The sequence below is a fragment of the Syngnathoides biaculeatus genome, chromosome 4, assembly GCF_019802595.1.
Source record: "Syngnathoides biaculeatus isolate LvHL_M chromosome 4, ASM1980259v1, whole genome shotgun sequence".
In the NCBI taxonomy this organism is placed as follows: Eukaryota; Metazoa; Chordata; class Actinopteri; order Syngnathiformes; family Syngnathidae; genus Syngnathoides; species Syngnathoides biaculeatus.
Window position 1 is genome coordinate 3,042,596 of NC_084643.1, and position 22,065 is coordinate 3,064,660.

The 22,065-nt window shown below is 44.5% G+C and overlaps 1 protein-coding gene across 1 annotated transcript; it reads left to right on the plus strand.

Moving 5' to 3' along the window:
* The first annotated feature begins 1,866 nt into the window (after window positions 1–1,866).
* On the plus strand, window positions 1,867–22,057 carry snrnp200 (small nuclear ribonucleoprotein 200 (U5)). The gene is made up of 44 exons (XM_061817218.1): window positions 1,867–2,156; window positions 2,345–2,508; window positions 3,009–3,180; window positions 3,261–3,453; window positions 3,540–3,595; window positions 3,676–3,774; window positions 3,855–4,007; window positions 4,095–4,194; window positions 5,082–5,218; window positions 5,319–5,396; window positions 5,567–5,740; window positions 5,870–6,007; window positions 6,117–6,272; window positions 7,110–7,280; window positions 7,364–7,557; window positions 7,661–7,784; window positions 8,784–8,933; window positions 9,089–9,331; window positions 10,022–10,210; window positions 10,282–10,479; window positions 10,566–10,718; window positions 10,800–10,880; window positions 11,011–11,094; window positions 12,045–12,151; window positions 12,253–12,371; window positions 12,451–12,605; window positions 12,689–12,878; window positions 12,970–13,143; window positions 13,485–13,645; window positions 14,540–14,767; window positions 14,860–15,051; window positions 15,126–15,304; window positions 16,370–16,521; window positions 16,620–16,728; window positions 17,396–17,504; window positions 17,587–17,776; window positions 17,870–18,034; window positions 19,532–19,653; window positions 19,746–19,889; window positions 19,972–20,148; window positions 20,237–20,397; window positions 20,571–20,652; window positions 21,399–21,491; window positions 21,562–22,057. Exons 1-44 carry the CDS (start codon window positions 2,112–2,114, stop codon window positions 21,706–21,708), a joined length of 6,408 nt encoding a protein of 2,135 aa, XP_061673202.1. The 5' UTR covers window positions 1,867–2,111; the 3' UTR covers window positions 21,709–22,057.
* The last annotated feature ends 8 nt before the right edge of the window (window positions 22,058–22,065 follow it).

Genomic DNA, 22,065 nt, shown 5'->3' on the forward strand with positions numbered 1-22,065 from the left:
CCATGCGGAGGAAACTCATTTCGGCCACTTGTATCCGGGATCTTGTTCTTTCGGTCACGACCCACAGCTCGTGCCCACAGGTGAGGGTAGGAACGTAGGTCGACTTAGCTCCCTCTTCACCACAACGAACCGATACAAAGTCTGCATCACTGCAGACGCTGGACCGATCCATCCGTCAATCTCCCGCTCCATTCTTCCCTCACTCGTGAACAAGACCCCAAAATACTTCAACTCCTCCACTTGGGGCAGGATCTCATCCTCGACCTGGAGAGGGCACGCCACCCTTTTCCGACTGAGGACCATAGTCTCGGATTAGGAGGTGCTGATTCTCATCCCAGCCGCTTCACACTCGGCTGCGAATGAATTGAATAATCTAATTTAATTCACATTTTTGTCTTTTTATAATGGTTCACATATTTTCAATTGATTACACATCCATCCATCCATCAATCCATCCATTTTCGTAGCTGCTTATCCTCACAAGAGTTGTGGGAGTGCTGGAGCCTATCCCAGCTGTCATCGGGCAGGAGGCGGGGTACACCCTGCACTGGTTGCCAACCAATCGCAGGGCACCTGGTTGACAGACAACAGTCGCAGTCACAATCACACCTCGAGGAAATTTAGAATCTCCAATCAATGTTGCATGTTTTTGGGATGTGGGAGGAAACCGGAGTGCTTGGAGAAAACCCACGCAGGTACGGGGGGAGAACATGCAAAGTCCACACAGGCGGGGCCGGCCGGGATTGAACCCAGGTTCTCATAAGTGTTAGGCCAGCTGCGCCACCGTGCTGCTTGATTATACCTTTTATGGTTAAATTACTCAGAACATGCAGTGTCTAAAAAAAATCAGCATTAAGGTTTTTCACAAGCCATAAACCATATTTTTTTCAGTAGTTAGTACAAGAGTGTGTCATTATCCACAGTGAAATTAATACTTTTACAGACATACAGTATGGGCCAGAGAACCACTCTGCACACCTCAAAAAGCCAAATTACAGTTTGCTATTTCAAACAGGTCAAAACCGTCAATTTTTGGAGACATGTTCTGTGTGGTCTGACGACACTGTTTGGCCATAATGAGCATTGTTACTTTTGGAGAGAAAACAGGACAGCATCCAAGGTTAAGAACGCCACATCTTTGAAATACAAGGGTGGCAGAATTATGTTTATGGGGTTGGTTTACGTCATGAGGGACAGAGAATACATTAACCAGGAAGTTAAACCTTGGGTGCAAATGGGTCTTCCAAATGGAGAATGACCAAAGACTGCCCAACTCGTTACAAATTGACATAACAATGACAAAGTCAATGTCTTGGAGGGAGCATCAAAGGCCCGATATCAATTCTTTGGAAAAATTTATGGGCAGATATGAAAAGGCATGCACGATCAAGGTGCCCCACAAACTTGGCTTAGCACCAGTTCTGTCAGGAAGGATGGGCCAAAACTCCTGCCAACTATTGTGAGAAGTTTGTGGAAAGAATCCAAAACATGTGACCCAAGTCATGCAGTTCAAAGGCAATGGGACCAAATACTCATGAAATGGACGTAAATGTCTGGCATTGAACAAAAATTAATGAGAATTAAAAAAAAACAAAACCTTATCTCATTCTCTGGAATGAAGAAAATGGAAATTGAATAATATAATCGTTTTTAAAATATATGATTATGTCAAAGCACGGTATAGATAGTATTAATTATTATTATTATTATTATTATTATTATAAACGCAAAATAAAGAAATTTACAGCAGACAGACAACGGAATGGACCGGAAGTTTGATTCCATCGCATTAGTTCATGCATGCATAGCGCGTCAAACCTCTAGAGGGCGCTACCTTTTGTAATGCTTTTCGCTGCGCCGATTTGTGTAACCTTTGACACCGGAAATGGAAAAATGTGTCCGGCGCTCGTGTTAGCGGCGCTCATGTAACGTCAACCTTACGTGATTTGCACTGGATATATTATCAACATTTTCATGATCCACGTTCAAGCCCGGCGCCGATGATTCCCGCATCGACTTACAAGAAGAGAGTGGAACGATTCTTGTGGTGGATTTGAGCACGTAACGCATTATTTTGAAAAGTGCGCTGAAAGCTAACATTAAGTAGCACCATGGCGGATGTTACTGCTCGTAGCCTGCAGTATGAGTACAAAGCGGTGAGTATGATTCTGTAGAATACTTTGCACGCCAAGTGTTCTCTCTTTTTTTTTCTCGTGTCCTTATAGGTCCAAAAGCTATAGATTACGTTGACTGAATGTATGTTAGTATTATGAACATCTTGCGCGTTAGCGTTTAGCCTCGCTAGCTACATGACCTCAATACATTGAATATGTTTTAAACCCAGAACTCGAACTTGGTGCTGCAAGCTGATCGCTCACTCATCGACCGCACACGGAGAGATGAACCTACGGGAGAGGTGCTGTCCCTGGTGGGGAAGCTGGAAGGAACCAAGATGGGAGACAAAGCACAGAGGACTAAACCTCAAAAACTGGAAGAGAGACGAGACAAGTTAGTACCGTCATGATTAATTTCTAAGGACATTTTTCATTTCACCCGACGTCTTCTGACAAAATACATTACAGTTATTCACGTAGATTGTCTTCTGTCAAAATGGAATGTGCTAATTTGAATTGTGGAGTGTAATGTAATTGTGTAGTTATTATTTACATTGTCATAGTTGCTTGATTGTCACGATAGATGGTCATTTTGTGTAAAGAGAGTAAATAATCCGAGGTTGTTGTTATTGTTACATGTAACACTTTGTTCCTGTCACTAGTTCTGCTATTTCACATTCTCAATGTTTTGTAATATAAAGAACATCGGGGATCTCAAATCACCAAATATGTTTCACTGATTTCATCTTGAATATGACAGAAGACTGTTTTTCTGTAATTAGAAATCATATAATACTTATACTGTGAGTGAATTTATTTTTATACATTTGAGATATGTCCTCAGGGGTTTAAATGTCCGGGCAAGTCATTCCTTCTTTTTCTTTGTTCAAACAGGAGGCGGAAAAGAGATGAGGACAGACATGATATCAACAAAATGAAGGGTTTTACTCTTCTGTCAGAGGGCATTGATGAAATGGTGGGAATTGTATACAAACCCAAAACCAAAGAAACAAGAGAGACTTATGAAGTTTTACTCAGTTTCATCCATGCTGCTTTGGGGGATCAGGTCTGTATATGCAACGTTTTAACATGTGGGTCAAATTACTGTGGAATCAATTGACAGACAGGATTCTCGTCTCCTCATAGCCCCGTGACATTCTGTGTGGAGCGGCAGATGAAGTCTTGGCGGTGCTAAAAAATGATAAAATGCGGGATAAGGAAAGACGGCGTGAGGTCGAGCAGCTTCTCGGACCTTCCGATGACACACGCTACCATGTGCTGGTCAATCTGGGAAAGAAGATCACCGACTATGGGGGTGACAAGGACTTACAGAATATGGGTATGTTCAAAAGAAGCAACTGCAGTAAGCCCCGGTTGCCAAAGAACCACAAACTATTTCTTCTAACAAATCCCATTTACTTCTAGATGACAACATTGATGAAACGTATGGTGTTAATGTCCAATTTGGATCTGATGAGGAGGTAGGTTTATCTTGAAAGAGGATTTTAGTGAACATCTGTTCAGCCCAAATGTTATTTTAATTAAGTGTATTGCTTCTTAGGAGGGGGATGAAGACAAGTATGGGGAAGTGCGTGATGAGCATTCCGATGAAGACAGTGAAGGAGAGGAAGCCGACGTGGGCTGCACTCTTTCAGCCAATGTAAGCGAACCATCTGCGAGAATAAGTGAGCTAACGCCAGCCTAATGGTTTACTGAGAAATATTCATGACCCCCATACAGCTTGGCGTCACAGGCGACGTGATGACTGTGAAGAAGAAGGATCTTCACCCTCGTGACATTGACGCCTTTTGGCTCCAGCGACAGCTCAGTCGATTTTATGACGACGCTATCGTCTCTCAGAAAAAAGCTGATGAGGTGTTGGAAATTCTCAAGGTCTGTTAACCATCTTGTGCTTCTTGATATGTCAGTGTTGTTGTTGCTGTTTCTCTTGCTAACTGAGTTTTGGTCCATTGTGTCCAGACTGCCAGTGATGATAGAGACTGTGAAAACCAGCTCGTGCTGCTTCTTGGCTTTAAAACCTTTGACTTCATCAAAATCCTCCGCCAACATCGTCGCATGAGTAAGTGTTTGTTGTTTTAGTCCAGGGGTGCTCAATGCGTCGAATCGATCGCGAGGCAGTCTTGGTTGATCGTGGGACAGCGTGCCCAAAAAAAAAAAGTCGTCAGCTAATGTTCCCTCTAAACTGTGCAATTGTACACGGAACTTTCTCTAACAATGACTGCTGCTCCTCCACACTCTTTTTCCTAGCTTACCTTCATCCCCCCCACTCCCTCACCCCAAATACGTGCACTCATAATTACAAGTTGTTACAGTACTTACGTAGGCCATCAATTTGTTTTATAATGACAGCGTCCACGACCGCTGCTTTAGTTCGCAACACAGTCTGGGCAACGTAGAGCAAAGACGAGCTAGACATGCTGCTTATGTTTACTTTCGATATTAATGGAGAAAGTTAAAAAACAAATGCTGTTGTTTTAAGATGCAATGACTGTCGGAGTATGTCAATAATCAATGAAAAAGTGGTTACACTGGACGAGATTTTCTCTTTTCCGAGTGGGAAAGGTCTAGTCCGAAGCCAAAGTAGCAAGTGCAGGATGAGATGGTGTGTAGTTTTAAAATTCCATCTTGGCACACCCTGATCCAGGATGAACGCACAGACACACAAAAAGCCAATTCTGTATTTTAAATAGAGGAGGCAACATAAAATTAACCTTAAAACGGTTTGGGAGAATCATCATCCCCCCACCATTGTCGGTAGCCCGCGAGAAGCTGGCTGCTTGAAGAGTAGATCTTGGGGTAAAAAAACTTTGGGCACCCCTGCTTTAGTGCAATTCAGTCATGGAACCAGGACGACAGCTATTGGGGTGCTCAGTGACATAAACACAAAAACGTTTGCATAAGTTGTGAGTGAAAATTTAGTTTGGATGCTCTTCCCCCCCCCCACAGTTCAGTATTGCACAATGCTGGCAAGTGCCCAAAGTGAGGCAGAAAAGGAACGAATCATTGGAAAGATGGAATCTGACCAGGAACTGTCAAAGATTCTGTACCAGCTACAGGAGACGGAGAAAGAAGATATTATTCGGGTAAGCTGTATGGCTTTGCATTTATTAGCATACAATTATACTTTTTTTTTGTTTCCACATCACAACTTTTCCTGTTTGGGGTTTCATGATTTTTTTTTAGGAAGAACGATCTCGCAGGGAGAGGGTAAGGAAGTCCCGTGTGGATGACATGGAAGCAATGGACACAGGCCACGGAGAGGTAAATATGCTGCAGGGTTGATGGAGTTTCTCAATCTCGTGTCACCATGGTGAAACGTTCAGGTTGTCACTATGTGATAAAGCTACCATAGCAAAATTTTGTAAGGGCAACTGAACCGAGTATGGTTGCAAGTTTCAAAGTCATTTCTAATATCTACCCTTGTCCACCAGGCGGTTGCTCCCCGACAACTGCTGGACCTTGAAGACTTGACCTTCACCCAGGGAAGCCATTTCATGGCCAACAAGCGGTGCCAGCTGCCAGATGGTTCTTTCCGAAAACAAAGGAAAGGTTATGAAGAAGTGCACGTTCCTGCCCTCAAACCCAAGCCCTTTGCTGACAATGAGGTTTTTTTTTTTTTTTTTTTTTTTTTATTAACCTTCTCCGGATTAGTGTAGTAATTACACATGAGAAGCGTTGCAACGGTGGCTGTTTGTTTTCCTCATTTCCTTTTTTTTTTATTATTATACCATTAGGTGCTTGTTTCCATCGAGAAGTTGCCCAAGTATGCCCAGGCTGGCTTTGAAGGTTTCAAAACTTTAAACCGTATACAGAGCAAACTGTTTAAAACCGCCATGGAGACTGATGAAAACCTGCTTGTGTGCGCGCCAACGGTAGGTTGATTTAGTGCGGATCCATTGGCTGTGTCACACCAGAGATTTTTCATAATTTTTTGGGTCACATCCGCTTTTTCTGTAAATTTATTTGGATGTGTATGTGCAGGGAGCTGGTAAGACAAACGTTGCTTTGATGGCAATGCTTAGAGAAATAGGAAAGCACATAAACATGGATGGGACCATAAATGTGGATGACTTCAAAATAATCTACATTGCCCCCATGCGCTCTCTGGTACAGGAGATGGTGGGCAGCTTTAGTAAGGCAAGTGTCACCGGCTTCTAATACAGTGGTGCCTCGGTTCTCGACCACAATCCGCTCCAGAAGGCTGGTTGAAAAGTGAAACGTTCGAAAACCGAAGGGTGTTTTCCCATTACAAAGAATGGAAAATAAATTAATGCGTTCCAAACCTAAAAAATGTTTTTTTTTTTTAGCGTTTCCTGACAATAAACATGCAGAGTAGAAATACATGTATAGTTTAAATGCTTTATATACTTAAATCATTTAGTAAATATATTTATTTTTTGCTTAAAATGTATGCTTTAGTAGTAGAATGTATGCTAGGCTGGGAGTGCATTGCCGTATCTGTAGCGACTCGGCCCCCAGCCTTGTAAAACTTTATCAACAAAAGTGCAGAATAACTGAACAAGCAATAATGAGGGGGGAAAAACAGACATTGTTTTTTATCTGCACAGAATGTATGTAACGTACAAAAAAATTCACGTGCGACTAGAGGTAGGGTTAATGGAACAAAAGAAAAAAACAATGCAAAACAACTGTTTCACATGTCTTCGGTGGGGGTGACTCACCCGTTTAAAAAAAAAAAAAAGAATCTAATGTAGACTGTTTCTGCCGTCTTTTGAACACCTTCCTGAAGTGGCTCATAACAACGTCATTGAAAATTTGCAGTGCTCTGCAACATTCAGCAACAAAATTTTCGTTCGAAAACCGATTTTGTACAAAAATAGAGACGTTCAAAAACGAGGTACCACTGTATAGAGTTATAAAAAGAGTTATTTAATGCCATTCGTGATGAAATGCCATGTATTGTATTCACCCCCCTGCTTTTTTTTTTATTATTTTTACCATGTACTTGTCCAGAGGTTGGCAAGCTATGGAATCACAGTGTCTGAGCTCACAGGAGACCACCAACTGTGCAAAGAAGAGATTAATGCCACTCAAATTATTGTCTGCACCCCCGAAAAATGGGACATTATTACTCGCAAAGGTGGTGACCGTACCTACACCCAACTAGTGCGCCTTATCGTCATTGTAAGTGAAGTGTTTCCTTTTTTTGAGACTCCGTTACAGAAAGTGTACCTGGTTTGAAGTGATAAATGTGTATGCTTGCGCAGGATGAAATCCACCTGCTGCATGACGACCGTGGGCCCGTGTTGGAGTCTCTTGTGGCAAGGACCATCCGCAACGTGGAGCTAACTCAGGAAGATGTGCGCCTGCTCGGTCTCAGCGCCACGCTCCCCAACTACGAGGACGTTGCCACCTGCCTGCGTGTTGATCCAGCCAAGGGACTCTTCTACTTTGACAACAGGTATTCTGTGTAAACGTTAAATGTTTAGCTCGGACTCTTTTAGTGAGATGATCAAATACATCCCGTGGTGTGAATAGTGACACCTGTCCCATTCTCTGTCCAGTTTCCGACCAGTTCCCTTGGAGCAGACTTATGTTGGCATCACAGAGAAGAAGGCTATTAAACGTTTCCAGATCATGAATGAAATCGTCTACGAAAAGATAATGGAGCATGCTGGGAAGAACCAGGTATGTCGTTTATTACTCTGTATTTGAGCCCTCTGATGATTGTAACTAATATTTCCACATGCTCCTATCTGAAAATAAACGGTATTAGCTACAGTGAACCCCCACCATTCCTATTTGTACCTTGCAGGCATAGTTTAAAAAAATAGCCCTATTAGCCCCCTTTTTTTAGGGTAATACTATCATATGAGTTTGAAATTATACTGCACTATTAGGAAGGTTGTTTTAGGTATGTGACGATTTAAAGAGTTAATCTATCCAGTTACCGTAATATCCGGCCTATAAACCGTGACTTGTTTCACACGCTTTCAACGCTGCAGCTTATGCGATGATACGGTTAATTTGTGCACTTTTTCTAACGACCGCAAGGGGGCACTCGAGTGGAAACGGTAAGAGGTGAGACCAGTGGAATATATGCCCCGTTTAGCGTTTTTTTTTTTTTTGTTTGTTTTTGTTTTTTAATATATCGGCCTTGTTAGCACTGTGCTAGCGTGTTGCTGGTGTGTTACTGCCGAGTCTCAATGATTTTTACTGGTATGTTTTTTTGGTTTGTTTTTTTTAACCGGCCCTGTTAGCACTGTTCTAGCGTGTTGCTCCTGTGTTACTTTTTTTTTTTTTTTTTTTTTTTTTTAACCAGCCCTGTTCGTGCAATCTTAAGCTAAGGTATTAAAACTTTGAAAACTATTTCTGTGTACCATCTTTCTTTGTAAATATCTTGTTTGAATGTGGGTTTCCATGTGGGCACTTGCGGCTTTTACACAGGTGCAGCTTATGTACAGGATGTACCAAGTGGTATTTCCTTTGCAAATGGCCTGGGTGAGGCTTATAATCAGGTGTGCTCCGTAGGCCGTAAATTATGGTAGTTCATCGGCATTTTTAGGACAGTTGCTCGTGTTTTTTTTGCTTTTCGCGGCAAGGTCCTGTCCTGAATTCTGGGGGTTTACTGTCCAGTGAGCTCAATCAAAATTAGGAGGCTGACTTGCTTGTGTTTGTTTCTTCCAGGTACTCGTATTTGTTCACTCCAGGAAAGAGACGGGAAAGACAGCCAGGGCCATTCGAGACATGTGTTTAGAAAAGGACACGCTGGGTCTTTTCCTCCGAGAGGGCTCAGCCTCCACTGAAGTTTTGCGCACTGAAGCAGAACAATGCAAGGTAACGGGACAAAGAAAATAGCATAATAGCATAGAAAATAGCATAATAATAATAATAGCATAATAGCAATAGAAAATTAATTGAGCGGCTATTGACTATTCCTTTGCACTTGTGCATAATTCCAATGGCCTTCCACTGAAATTGCTCTTTTATAGAACCTTGAACTGAAGGACTTGCTACCTTACGGCTTTGCAATCCACCATGCTGGAATGACCAGAGTGGACCGTACACTGGTGGAAGATCTGTTTGCTGATCGGCACATTCAGGTCCTGGTGTCCACGGCAACTTTGGCTTGGGGTGTCAACCTGCCAGCGCACACTGTCATCATCAAGGGTACGCAGGTGTACAGCCCTGAGAAAGGCAGATGGACTGAGCTCGGTGCCCTGGACATTTTGCAGGTCAGTGTCGAGGGTGTGGAAAGAAGTACATGATTTGATCCCTCAGTGATTTTGTAAGTTCACCCCCTGACAAAGATATAAGCGGTCAACTTCACTGCATCGAGGGAAATATGGATCCCGTCTTGGAGTGTGAAACCCTGGGTTTCTGGGCTTTTCTCTGAGCCAGAAGAGTTAAAATGGGTTGTAGGTGGACCATCCAGCAGAACAATGACGCAAAGCACACAACCAAGGAAATTAAAGCGTACCTAAGAAGAAGCACATTAAGGTCATGGAGTGGCCTCACCAGTCTCTAGACCTAAAACCAATAGAAAATCTGTGGAGCTTGCTGAAGCTTGGCGTTGCCAAGGCCCAGGCTCAAAACTTTAAGGATTTGGTGAGGAGGGGTCCAAAATTCCTCCTGAGATGTGTGCCACCCTGGTGATCAACTTAAATGTTTTACCCCTAGACTGGCATCAAGGGGTTCTCTACCAAGTCATGTTTTGATAGGGAGTCAAATGCTTATTTCCCTCAATGAATTGCAAAATAATTTGAATCTTTTCTTTCATGGGATTTTCTAGATTTTCCTTTACACTGTTCATGTCTTTATAAGTGGGGCAACTTTGAAAATTAGTGAGGGATCAAATCATGATTTACTCCACTGTGAGTCTGCCCTGACGGGCATATGATTTTCATGAACATACTCCATTTCAGATGCTTGGCCGAGCCGGGCGTCCTCAGTATGACACCAAGGGAGAAGGAATCCTGATCACGTCCCACGGAGAGCTGCAGTATTACCTGTCGCTGCTCAACCAGCAGCTGCCCATCGAGAGCCAGATGGTGGGCAAGCTTCCTGACATGCTCAATGCGGAGATCGTGCTGGGGAATGTTCAGAATGTGAAGGTAAGTTGCTTAAATTAGTGTTTTGCACAATCATTGAAGCTTTTAAACATTTTTGGCTTCTTGTGTTTTAGGATGCGGTGAACTGGCTGGGTTACACCTACCTTTACGTGCGTATGCTTCGCAACCCAACGCTGTACGGGGTCTCCCACGACGATCGCTCTACTGACCCCCTCCTGGAGCGCCGCCGGACTGACCTGGTCCACACGGCCGCCAACGTGCTAGACAAGAACAGCCTCGTCAAATACGACAAAAGGACTGGAAGTTTCCAGGTATGCACCGCAGTGTGTTTTCATGACCCCTTTTTTTTTTTCCATAATTGGCCAATTTTGAGTTAGTCTCTTTTATCTTTTTCAAGGTGACTGACCTGGGCCGCATCGCCAGTCACTTCTACATCACACATGACTCAGTTCAAACTTACAACCAGCTGCTCAAGCCGACCCTGAGTGAGATCGAACTCTTCCGTGTTTTTTCGCTTTCTTCCGAGTTCAAGAACATCGCAGTGAGAGAGGTACGCTGGACTCCAGACCAGTGGTCAGTTTTGTCTGGCAACAACAAAATAGCATGCACGGTACTGTGGATTTCATTTTAGGAGGAGAAGTTGGAACTTCAGAAGCTGTTGGAGAGAGTTCCGATTCCAGTGAAGGAAAGCATTGAGGAGCCAAGTGCCAAGGTAGCGATCAAAGTTATAATATAAAATCCAGTCATGGCTTGATTGGCCAATAGGCAGACTGCATCCCACCTTTTTTTCTTTTTTTTATAACTTGGCAATGTTTTTTTTTTTTTTTTTTGTCTTTTCACAGATTAATGTGCTCCTTCAGGCGTTCATCTCGCAGCTAAAACTGGAAGGCTTTGCCCTCATGGCAGACATGGTGTACGTGACACAGGTGTGTAATTGTTGTGTAGTATTCCATCATTTATCCGGTAGGATCCTGCCCGCCCTTGTCCTGGTTCGGGGTGACGTGCAAATTCTTGAGGGTGGGTGGGGCGGTGCCAACAATTCATTCAGCAGTTTTTGTTGTCCGATGCAGTCGGAATTTGTCCTTTTTTGTGGCAGCCACAAACCAGACTTTGATAGAGGTACACAATAATGATCCGACGGCCACTGTGTAGAAATACAGGGTTAAGACGGTCTCGGCCCAAGACGTTTCGACTTTACAACGCCCGTCCCCCGTCCGCCATTTTGTCTGGCTAATGCTTGTCCAAGTTTGTGCTCCGGGAAAATCTTTGGATTTTTTTGCCCTCCTTTTTAGACATTATTGCCCCAAAGAAGAAAGCTGTGTCTTTTAGCAATGCTTCTGCAGCCAAAAGAAAATTAATTACCATGGAAACAAAGCTCAAGATCATAAAGATATTGAAGAAAGAAGAGGCACCAACACCACCAAGGTTTATTTCAATCGACCTTGGTGACGATTGCTAAAGACAAAGCCTGTATTTTAACGCATGTGAAGGGTTCTGTTCCGATGTCGGAAACAATGAACACAAAACAAGGTTCTTTGATACTTGTTGGGATGGAGAGGATTGAGGACCAGGTTCCTTCGCAATAACCCAGCCTACCCCTCTTCTTCTCCATCCATCTCCCAGTAGTAATGCTAAGTACATCATGTTTATTTCAATGTATTTGTTTTTTAGACAAAGTATTTTGATGTAAATTACGACTTTAATGGTGGAATCAGACTTAAGTCGAAATTCGAGTTAAGTCGCTACCGTGGGAACGGATCTCAGTCGTAGACCTAGAACTCCCTGTATATAAAGTGCATAATGTACCCTGACAGTCTTTGTCTGAAGAAATGTGAAATCATGCAAGCGGCGCCGTTCTGTTCGCATTCTCTTGCAGAGTGCCGGAAGGCTGATGCGAGCTATATTTGAAGTTGTTCTGAACAGAGGGTGGGCTCAACTCTCAGACAAAACCATGAATCTGTGCAAGATGATTGACAAGAGAATGTAAGTCTGTCAAATTTGAAATGATATTTTTATTTCTTTCTATTTTTGGGGGTAATGATTTGCAAAGGCAAGGTCCTAATTTGTGTTGGGATTTCTCTCAGGTGGCAGTCAATGTCTCCATTGCGACAGTTTAAGAAGTTGCCAGAAGAAGTAATCAAGAAGATTGAGAAGAAAAACTTTCCTTTTGAGCGTCTCTACGACCTCAACCACAACGAGATTGGTGGGTTTCCCTCCTTGCACACAGGAAATTATATTTACTTAATCATAGTAACCTGTGTTTTTTTTTTTTCATGTTTCAGGAGAGCTGATTCGAATGCCCAAAATGGGAAAGACCATCCACAAATATGTCCACCAATTCCCCAAACTGGACCTAGCGGTGCATCTACAGCCCATCACTCGCTCCACACTCAAAGTGGAGCTCACCATCACTCCTGACTTCCAGTGGGATGATAAGGTTACTAATTAGATGCCAATAGCAGCTACTAATGCACAGCGCTGTACACTTGTCTGATACGTTTCCGTGGCCAATTTTTTTAGATTCATGGTTCTTCAGAGGCTTTCTGGATCCTGGTCGAGGATGTGGACAGTGAGGTCATCCTCCACCATGAGTACTTCCTGCTCAAAGCAAAGTACGCCCAGGATGAGCACCTTGTGACGTTCTTTGTCCCTGTGTTTGAGCCTCTGCCCCCACAGTACTTCATTCGTGTGGTATCTGACCGTTGGCTCTGTAAGTGAAAGCGTGTGACTTATTCAGGCTCCTCTGCGTTGGTAAGCCTTTCTAGTGACCTCTTTAATTGCTGTATTGCGTATTGTTTCAGCGTGTGAGACGCAGCTTCCGGTGTCGTTCCGTCACCTTATCCTCCCCGAGAAGTATCCACCACCCACGGAGTTGCTGGACCTGCAGCCCCTTCCCGTCACTGCTCTCAGGAACTCTGCCTTCGAGGCCCTCTACCAGAACAAGTTCCCCTTCTTTAACCCAATTCAAACGCAAGGTACAATATCCAGGGGAAAATTGAATGTACCATAATTTAAAAACTTACCAGTAAATATCACTGAGACACACAAGCAACACGCTAGCACAGCACTAACAGGGCCGGAAAAAGTCACTTCCTCGGCACATATATTCCATCAATCGCATTCTTACCTTTTCCGCTCAAGTGCCTCCTTGTGGCCGTTAGAAAACATGCACAAATTAGTCCCATCACCGCATAAACCGCAGGGTTGAAAGCGTGCGGAAAAAGTTGCGGCTTGTAGGCCGGAAATTATAGTACTATATTGAGGCAAGGTTAAGCATTTTTGTTTTGAATGTTAACTTCATTCTGTGTCCCTCCAGTGTTCAATGCTGTGTACAACAGTGATGATAATGTTTTTGTGGGAGCACCCACTGGCAGCGGAAAGACCATCTGTGCCGAGTTTGCCATTCTGAGGATGCTGCTTCACAACGCAGAAGGTCGCTGTGTCTACATCACCCCCATGGAGGCGCTTGCAGAGCAGGTATGATGTCACTCCAAGATAAGGTTGGACGAACGCATTTTATTGAGGCGAGAGAGTGAGTATATTGGTAGAAGTGTGCAGAGGATGGAGCTGCCAGGTAAAAGAGTGAGAGGAAGACCAAAGAAAAGGTTGATGGATGTTGTGAGGGAGGACAAGAGGGCAGTGGGTGTTAGAGAGGAGGATTGCACGAGATAGGCTTAGATGGAAAAAGATGGCACGGTGTGGCGACCCCCTAACGGGACAAGCTGAGAGGAAAAGAAGAATATTTAATTTTTGTTGGTGGTTTTGTAATTCAAAGTGCACCTATGCTGACAGTATCTGTCTGGCTATGAAGAGACACTAGTTTACAAAAGCGTAGCCAGTGTTACCAACTTCATCGGTATCTTAAAACATCGTTACTATCATTTCTGGCCTACAACTGGCCGTGACTTTTTTTCTTTCTTTCAATCCTGCGGTTTATGCGGTAATGCAGCGTTAGCGCGGCGCTAGCGTTAGTGGACCTGGTTATAAGCCTCGGTACACAGAAAGAGTTTAATGCTAGCCCCGCGCTAACACTAGCCCCTTGCTAGTGTTAAACTCTTTCTGTGTACCGATGCTTATAACCAGGTGTGCTTTGTAGGCTGGGAATTATGGTACTTTAGTGACGATTTTTCAAAGAGGCTAAGAAACATGACTGGAATCAGTGTCACGTTGTTTTGTGATTGACAAGCCCAGCGGAAGACTGTAAAGGAGTGAGTGAGGTTGAACACGTTGTTTTCTTGTTTTGGTTGTCATTTTCTTTTTCTATCATTGAAGGGTAAAAGGCAATTAAAATGGGAAACCGCCCAGCTCTACTTGAATTGTTTCAAAATCCTCTTTGAAACTGTGCAAAGCCTTACAGCTTTATCTCGTCAGGTGTTTGTGGACTGGCACCAAAAGTTCCAGGACTTCCTGAACAAGAAGGTGGTGCTGCTGACAGGAGAAACCAGCACGGATCTGAAACTGTTAGGAAAAGGAGACATTATTGTCAGCACGCCTGACAAATGGGACATCTTGTCACGTCGCTGGAAGCAGAGGAAGAATGTCCAAAACGTCAGTCTCTTTATCGTGGATGAGACGCACCTCATTGGAGGAGAAAATGGGGTAGGAATAAAATCTCAAAAAAAAAAAAAAAAAAAAGGTGCCATGTTTTAATAGGCCATTCATCATGACTGTGAACTTTTGTTTTTCACTAGCCTGTACTGGAGGTCATCTGCTCAAGGATGAGGTACATCTCCTCTCAGATTGATCGGCCCATCCGCATCGTAGCGCTCAGCTCGTCTCTGTCAAACGCCAAAGACGTTGCCCACTGGCTGGGCTGCAGCACCACGGCCACGTTCAATTTCCACCCCAACGTCAGGCCCGTGCCTCTGGAGCTGCACATCCAGGTGTGGGAAAAGTCTCTCCGCTTTGTCTAGCATGGTCAACGTGTCCCTCTGAAGAAGGCATTCTGGTGTTTTAGGGCTTCAACGTGAGTCACACTCAGACTCGGCTCCTGTCCATGGCCAAGCCGGTGTATCACGCCATCATGAAGCACTCGCCGTCCAAACCGGCAGTGGTGTTCGTCCCGTCACGCAGACAAACTCGCCTCACGGCCATCGACATCCTCACATTCTGTGCTGCCGATGTGGTTCCTCAGAGGTCAGACTCTCCTCCTGTTGGTCACATCGCAGTGGAGTAATGTGCTATATAACGGTTTTCCTACATTTTGGATTTTTTTGAAACTCAATTCTAACAAGTTTTCCCCATGATGTCAATGGTTCTCAAAATGACGACTTGTGGTAGGCGGGCTCCTTCTAGTACACATGGGGGCAGGGGGACCACTGAATTACAGTAATTTCCAGCTTACGGTGCACACCTGATTATAAGCCTCACCCAGTACATTTGTAAAGGAAATACCATTAGGTACATACATAGGCCGCAGCCGTGTAAAAGCCGCGAGTGCCCAGATTGAAACCCACATTCAAACTCGAGATATTTACAAAGAGAGACTGTTTTTATACCTTAGCTTATCTTAAATAGCAACAACACGGTAGCATGAACAGGAATGGTGAAAAAAAAAAAAAAACAATAATAAATGCTGTGGCAGCTACACAGTAGCAACACGGTAGCACAGCACTAACAGGGCCGGTTTAAAAAAACATACCTAAATCACTGAGAAAAGCGGCAGTAACACAGCAGCAACCCGCTAGTGCGGCGCTAATGGTAGCGCGGCGCTAACAGGGCCACTTAAAAAAAACATACCGGTAAGAATCACTACAACATGGCAGTAACATACCAGCAGCACGCAAGCGCTGTGCTAACGCTAGCGCGCCGCTAACAGGGCCGGTTAAAAAAAAAAAAAAAAAAACATACCGGTAAAAGTCACTTTCTCGGCACGTATATTCCACCGGTCTCACTCTTACATTTCCGCTCGAAAAATACACAAATTAGCCGCATCACCACATAAACCGCAGGGTTGAAAGTGTATGGGGAAAAAAGTTGCGGCTTATAAGGCGGAAATTACGAGAAATGTTGAAACTGCATAAAGGTTTTTTAAAATGCTGTCCAGATTATTTGGGTACAGTTCAGTTATTGTAATTTTAACACATTTAATCTGTTAGAACGATTAAAAAAAAACATTTCTGGATTAGCATTTACTTTTCATCAGGTGTGAGTGTTCCCATGATGAAGGGCGCTTAACTGTAGATGTTTGCTGTCCTTTAGGTTCCTGCATTGCAGTGAGAGAGATCTGACTCCATTCCTGGACAAGATAAACGACGCAACCCTGAAGGAGACCCTGGCCAACGGTGTGGGCTACCTCCACGAGGGCCTGTCTGCAACCGAACGGAGAATAGTGGAGCAGCTCTTCAACTCGGGTACGACCGCTGATGCTCTGCGTTTTGGTGGCACCGCATTTGACTGTGAAGAATTAAGAGTACAAAAATTCTCTCTCTACTCTGATTTTGTCATCCAGGCGCCGTTCAGGTGGTGGTGTCGTCTCGCTCCCTCTGCTGGGGGGTCAACATTTCTGCACACCTTGTCATCGTCATGGACACGCAGTACTACAATGGCATAATACATGCGTAAGTAAAGATAAAATGATCAATTTGGGGGGGCATTGCTATTAAAAAAACTTTTGGCATATTATAAAATATGACATTTTAAATACATTGATTTCACCAAATACCGTAATTCCCAGACGACAGCGCGCACCTGGTTATAAGCCTCACCTAGTACATTTGTAAAGGAAATACCACTTGGTACATACGCCGCAGGTGTAAAATCTGCAAGTGCTCATTGTGAAACCCACATTGAAACATGAGATATTTACCAAGAAAGAAAGAGTTTAACACGAGCACTGCTGCGCTAATGCTAAAGCTTGCACTGACGCTAATGCTAGTGCCGCCACTCTAACACTAGCACCGGGCTAACAGGGCCGGTTTAAAAAAAAAAAAAAAAAAACAACTTAGTAAAAATCACTGAAACACGGCAGCAACACCCGAGCGCAGCGCTGAGAGGGCCGGACCGGTGAAAGTCACTTCCTCGGCACATATATTCCACCGGTCTCATTCTTACCTTTTTCCGCTCGAGTGCCCCCTTGCGGCCGTTGGAAAAAATGCACAAATTAGCCGCACCACTGCGTAAACCACAGGTTTGAAAGCGTGTGAAAAAAGTTGCGGCTTATGGGCCGGAAATGACGATATTTTCTTTTTTCTTTACTTGAGAGTTTTTCATTTGTCATTTTCCCAGCTATGTGGACTATCCGATATACGACGTTCTCCAGATGGTCGGCAAAGCCAACAGACCCATTCTTGACGACGAGGGACGCTGTGTAATTATGTGTCAAGGCTCCAAGAAGGTATTTTTATTTTTTTTAAGATGAGGCTGATGAAGATTGTGCACAACGGTCTGAAAGTATAATTTTTTTCCTCTTTTGTTAGGATTTCTTCAAGAAGTTCTTGTACGAGCCCCTGCCGGTGGAGTCCCACTTGGACCACTGTCTCCACGATCACTTCAACGCTGAGATCGTCACCAAAACGGTGGAGAACAAGCAGGACGCAGTGGACTACCTGACGTGGACATTCCTGTACCGTCGGATGACCCAGAACCCCAACTACTACAATCTGCAAGGTCCGTACTTGTCCGCTTCGCTTTGAAGAGAACAACAGGTCGGTAAGCGACTCCAGACTGGCACCCGCTGACTCTGGGCCGACCTTGTCGCAGGTATGTCCCACCGCCACCTGTCTGATCACCTGTCGGAGCTGGTGGAACACACGCTCCACGACCTGGAGCAGTCCAAGTGCATCAGCATTGAGGACGAGATGGACGTGGCGCCGCTCAACTTGGGCATGATCGCCGCCTACTACTACATCAACTACACCACCATTGGTTTGTGCCGCGATATTGCCATTCACTCTCTTCCAAATTATTATGCAAATTGGATTTTTAAATGTGTAGGAATTATCTTGTATGTAAGAATTTGGTACAGTGCATTTTAAGTTATTTAAAAAAACGTTTAATTGGGAGGTTTGTTCAAGTATTCCACTTCCCGTAATTACCGGCCGACGAGCCGTGACTTTTTTCACACGGTTTCAACCTTGCGGTTTATGTGATGTGGCGCTAGCGTTAGCGCACCTAGTATAAGCCTCGGTACACAGAAAGAGTGTAATGCTCGCGCAGCGCTAACTCTAGCGCACCTAGTTATAAGCCTCGGTACACCTTTTAACGCTAGTGCAGCGCTAATGCTAGCACACCTGGTTATATGCCTCTGTACACAGAGAGTTTAATGTTAGCGTGGCGCTAACGCTAGCGCACCTGGTTATAAGCCTCAGTACACAGAGTTTAACGCTAGTGTGGTGCTAATGCTAATGCACCTGGTTATTAGCCTCGCTAGCGCGCTGTTAGCATTACTGCAACTGGTTATAAGCCTCGGTATACAGAAAGAGTTTAACGCTAGTGCGGCGCTAACGCTAATGGATCTGGTTATTAGCCTCTGTACACAGAAAGAGTTTGACGCTAGCGCGCCGCTAACGCACCTGGTTATAAGCCTTGGTAGAGAGTTTAACGCTAGCACGGCACTAATGCTAGCGCACCTGGTTATAAGCCTCGGTACGCAGAGTTTAAGGCTAGCGTGGCGCTAACGCTAGCACACCTGGTTATAAGCCTTAGGTACACAAAGAGTTTAGCGCTAGCGTGGTGCTAACGCTGGCACACCTCGTTATATGTCTCGGTACACAGAAAGAGTTTAACGCTAGCACGGCGCTAACGCTGGCGCACCTGGTTATAAGCCTCGGTACACAGAGTTTAACGCTAGCGTGGCGCTAACGCTAGCGCACCTGGTTATAAGCCTCGGTACATGGAAAGAGTTTAATGCTAGTGCGGCGCTAACGCTAGTGCACCTGGTTATAAGCCTCGGTACACAGAAAGAGTTTAACTGTAGCGTGGCGCTAACGCTAGCACACCTGGTTATAAGCCTCGGTACACGGAAAGAGTTTAATGCTAGTGCGGCGCTAACGCTAGTGCACCTGGTTATAAGCCTCGGTACACAGAAAGAGTTTAACTGTAGCGTGGCGCTAACGCTAGCACACCTGGTTATATGTCTCGGTACACAGAAAGAGTTTAACGCTAACGCTAGCGCACTTGGTTATAAGCCTCGGTAGCGCCGTGCTAGCGTTAAACTCTTTCTGTGTACCGAGGCTTATAACCGTGTGCGCTCTGCAGGCCGGGAATTCCGGTGTACTGTAACAGTTAACATTAAAGTTGTCACTTGCATTTACTTTTTAGCCAAATCTCAGGAAACGTATCATTTGCTTATTTGAAACGTTGAACCTCATTTTATTCGATTCCAACTGAAATGTTTCTTAATTTTTTTATTATTGTTGTCAGAACTGTTCAGTATGTCCCTCAACGCCAAGACAAAGATCCGTGGCTTAATCGAGATCATCTCCAACGCCGCAGAGTATAAAAACATTCCCATCAGGCACCACGAGGATACGCTCCTTCGACAGGTAAACGATTCTGTCTTAAAACGTGCGGAGCGGACTGCGAGGTATGTGAACGAGAACCACGAAATGAAAGCGTCTCATTCCGTCAACTGCAGCTGGCTCAGAAGGTGCCCCACAAACTGAACAACCCCAAGTTTAATGACCCCCACGTGAAGACCAACCTGCTGCTCCAGGCCCACCTCTCCAGGATGCAGCTGAGTGCTGAGCTGCAGTCGGACACGGAGGAGATCCTCAGCAAGGTGAGAATTTGCCTCGCGAGATCACCTTCCGAGGTTGTCGGACGGCTCAAGTTAACGTCCTCGGTGACGTTGTGCTCGTCAGGCGGTCCGCTTGATCCAGGCCTGCGTGGATGTGCTGTCCAGTAACGGCTGGCTGAGTCCGGCCCTGGCGGCTATGGAGCTGGCCCAGATGGTCACGCAGGCCATGTGGTCCAAGGATTCCTACCTCAAACAGCTCCCGTTCTTCACCTCGGAGCACATCAAGCGCTGCACAGACAAGGCAGATAACATCTCGTCCCCTTTTCGGAACCCTCCACGTCCCCCGCGTGGTCCCAGTGCTAACGGTTTTGTCCTCGTGACCGAATTAGGGTGTGGAGAGCATCTTCGACATCATGGAGATGGAGGACGAAGACAGAAGCGCCCTGCTGCAGCTGTCCGACGCTCAGATGGCCGACGTGGCTCGCTTCTGTAACCGCTACCCCAACATCGAGCTGTCCTACGATGTGGCCGAAAAGGACAACATCAAGAGGTTTGCCTCCCATGTCGGCAGAATTATTGTTGAGCTTCATCGAGGATTATTATTATTATTTTTTTTTTTTTACATTTGATTTTTAGAAAAGAACTACAGATTGATGAATTGGCATCACAGCAATTTTTGCAGCGGTTTAATTAAAGGTATATTTTTTGTTTCTTCATTCTCAGTGGCAATACAGTTCTGGTTCAGGTTCAACTGGAGCGAGAGGAGGAGGTGACCGGGCCTGTCATTGCGCCGATGTTCCCTCAGGTATTTGTTTTGCCTTCCTGACGATTTTACCGTAATTCCCAGGCTACCGAGCGCAGCTGGTTACAAGCCTCACCGAGTACATTTGTAAAGGAAATACCATTGGGTACAGACATACACCGCAGCTGTGTAAAAGCCGCAAGTGCCCACGTTGAAACACGAGATATTTACAAAGAAAGACGGTACACAGAAAGAGTTTTCCGCTAATGCCACGCTAAGGCTAACGCTAACAGGGCCAGTTAAAATAAAAATTACCAGTAGATGTCACTGAGACGCAGCAGCAACACGCTAGCGCAGCGCTAACAGGGCCTGTTATTAAAAAAAAAAAAAAAAAAAGCATACCAGGAAAAATCACTGAAACATGGCAGTAGCACAATAGCCGGTAAAAGTCACTTCCTCGGCACTTATATTCCACCGGTCTCATGTTTACTTTTTTTTTCCGCTTGAGTGCGCCCTAGAAAAAAGTGCACAAATTACCCGCATCACCGCAGGATTGAAAGCGTGTGAAAAAAGTCGCAGCTTGTAGGCCGGAAATTACGGTAAATTAGCAAAACTGAAGGGTTGCGTGTGTAGAAGTGTACTGAGTGAAACTGAGTTTTCTGACAATCTTGGTGACATCAGAGCGTTACCTTTGCAAAGGCCTTTTTTTTTTTTTTTATAATACTGCTAGTATTGAATGTGATTATTGTTCCAGTGTAATGACAAAGGTATTACAGCATTTTTTTCTGATCTAATAAATACAATTTCAGAATCGTGAAGAGGGTTGGTGGGTTGTGATCGGAGACCCCAAGTCCAACAGCCTCATCTCGATCAAGAGACTGACGCTTCAACAGAAAGCAAAGGTCAGTGGGTCACACTCTGGCCGGTAGATGTTTTTATGTTTTTTTTCTCACATTTCATCTCCTAAAACAGGTCAAACTGGACTTTATTGCACCGGCGATGGGCGTTCACAACTACACGCTGTACTTCATGAGCGACGCGTACATGGGCTGCGACCAGGAGTACAAGTTCAGCGCAGACGTGAAAGAGGCCGACAGCGCGGACAGCGATTCCGACTGATGGGGATAAGCGGCACGAGATCACTCGGAGCCTCGTTTTCTGTACATATTGGATTCATATCCTGTTTCACCTGGAATCAAGTATTTGTTTTGTTACTTTAAACTACTTATGTATCTGTTTTGGTCAGGTTTATTACTCTGCTCCAGAAAACAAGTTGAATATTTTTAGTTTAGTAAGAAATACTCGGATTTCATATTACTTGTAGGCACTTCTTGTCTTTGCCTGTCGCCGTTGGTTTTCTTTCCCACAATAACTCAAAGTTAGCAAAGTCACTGACTTGATGAGTTAATTTTTACCAGTCCATGTGTTTTTAATAAGATTGAGTTTTGCAATAAAGAAAAGAATTTTAGTTGTTTT